The sequence below is a fragment of the Laccaria bicolor genome, genomic scaffold (genome assembly GCF_000143565.1).
Source record: "Laccaria bicolor S238N-H82 LACBIscaffold_74 genomic scaffold, whole genome shotgun sequence".
Lineage (NCBI taxonomy): Eukaryota > Fungi > Basidiomycota > Agaricomycetes > Agaricales > Hydnangiaceae > Laccaria > Laccaria bicolor.
In genome coordinates this window covers 210,983-212,810 of record NW_001889945.1, presented here as the reverse complement: position 1 = coordinate 212,810, position 1,828 = coordinate 210,983, and the positions used below count along the sequence as shown (strand labels likewise).

The window sequence follows — 1,828 nt, the reverse complement described above, 5'->3', positions numbered from 1 at the left end:
AGAGTCTGAGACATCATTGAAGTCTAAAAGTGCCACATTGGGAGCTGATAGCCGTTTAAATCTTGAACGCTTGCTGGGCAATAAGTTCCTTTGACTCCGGGTCAATGCTTTAGCTGTGAAACAATGCTTGAGAAATCATCTGCAACAGTGCAAATTTGAACTAGATAGTTTAGAGCAAGCATATCGTAAGACAACAACCAATAGTAAGTGACTGAGCCAACTTTTCAAAAAAATGGGGACTTATATTCTTTTTGAAGCCAAAAAACTACAGGAACATTCAGAATCTCAAATAAAGCGCAAAGAACCAGGAATTCAAAAGTTGGCCAAGAAATACAATGATATCTGTGCTGAACTGGAAAAGATGATTAAAAGAAAAGAAATTCCTCATGGTGCATGTGCACCACACAGAATAGCCACTGATGGCCTATTCAAACTAGATGTTGATGATGACATCTGGCAGGATGTTGGTTTAGATGACATGGATCTCTGTTCTGGCAGGGAAATCCCACAATGGCTGGGTGATGAAGGTGTGCAGAAAGGAATTAAATCATTAATGGAGCTGGATCGATGCCAGAAAGAGCTGCGACGATTGTCCTATGAGCGTAGTGCAATGCAAGAATGGTTTGAAGAAGAGTGGAAGTGTGTTATGATGGCTATGGAAAGTGAGCAAGATCAAGATGTTAGGTATCAACTGGAGTTACATGCATATACTTTGCTATATCTATGCAACATCTGGCAGGATAAAGTACGCTTAGTGATTCCACACAAGACAATGAGTCCATCTTGGGGTCCAACAGTTGAGGAACTTGCACTGGCACAAAATTGGGAATCATCTGAAATGACAATGGAGAATGAGATTGATGGTAAGGAAGAGGATGAGAGTGATGATGATGAAGACCAAGAGGATGATGGTGAAGAGCAAGAGTTGCTTACTGTTGAAATGGTAGCACTTTCTGATGAGTTCCGCAATAGTTACATGCAATAGTTGGAATGTACTAAATTGAATAGCATGTGAAAAAATAGACTATTGTTCATTGATTTCACTTTTCTGCCTCCAGAAACATCCAAGATACTTCTCAGTTCTACTACTATTTTCTGAAAGTATATTCTGGAAAGGTGAGTTGATATGTGGTGAAGATAGATTTATATTTCAAATATATATATGTATTTGAAAAATATAGAAGATATATCCTGGGTCAGGATATAATTGAAATATATGTCTTATGAATATATTCTTGTTCAAGATATAGTTGAAAGATATATCCTTGTTAAGAGATAGGTGTGACTCCATACTATGACATGGTGAATAGAATTCATTGTCCATAAATTTACAATCAAAACTCAAGAGAAAGAGGAAGGGAGGCAGGGAGAGAAGAAGAGGAGGAGAGGAAGAAAGGAAGAGAAGGAGAAAAACAACAAAGAACTTGGTGAACTCTTGTCTGTGAAGGATGGTAATACAGGTGTGGGTGGAGTATGTAGATAAGGTGCAACTGAAGAGAGAAGAAGAGAAAGATCAAAGAACTTTGTCAACTTGATGGTAATACAGATGTGGGTGGGGTATGCAGATAAGGTGCAACTTAAGAGAGAAGAAGAGAAAGATCAAAGCACTTTGTCAACTCGATGGTAATACAGATGTGGTTGGGGTGTGCAACTTGAGAGAGAAGAGAAAGATCAAAGCACTTTGTCAATTCGATGGTAATACAGATGTGGGTGGAGTATACTGATAAGATGCAACTGGAGAGCAAAGCACTTTGTCAACTTGATGGTAATACAGATGTGGGTGGGGTATGCAGATAAGGTGCAACTGGAGATCCCAGAGCTGAAGTAA

The 1,828-nt window shown here is 38.9% G+C and overlaps 1 protein-coding gene across 1 annotated transcript; it reads left to right on the top strand.

Moving 5' to 3' along the window:
- Positions 1-148: 148 nt before the first annotated feature.
- On the top strand, positions 149-1,828 carry LACBIDRAFT_335031 (uncharacterized protein; the record flags this gene model as incomplete). Its single annotated transcript, XM_001889882.1, has 7 exons — positions 149-203; positions 282-662; positions 798-911; positions 1,009-1,116; positions 1,311-1,471; positions 1,566-1,706; positions 1,775-1,828. Coding segments are annotated over 7 exons (1,014 nt in total), but the record flags the coding sequence as incomplete, so codon positions are not given.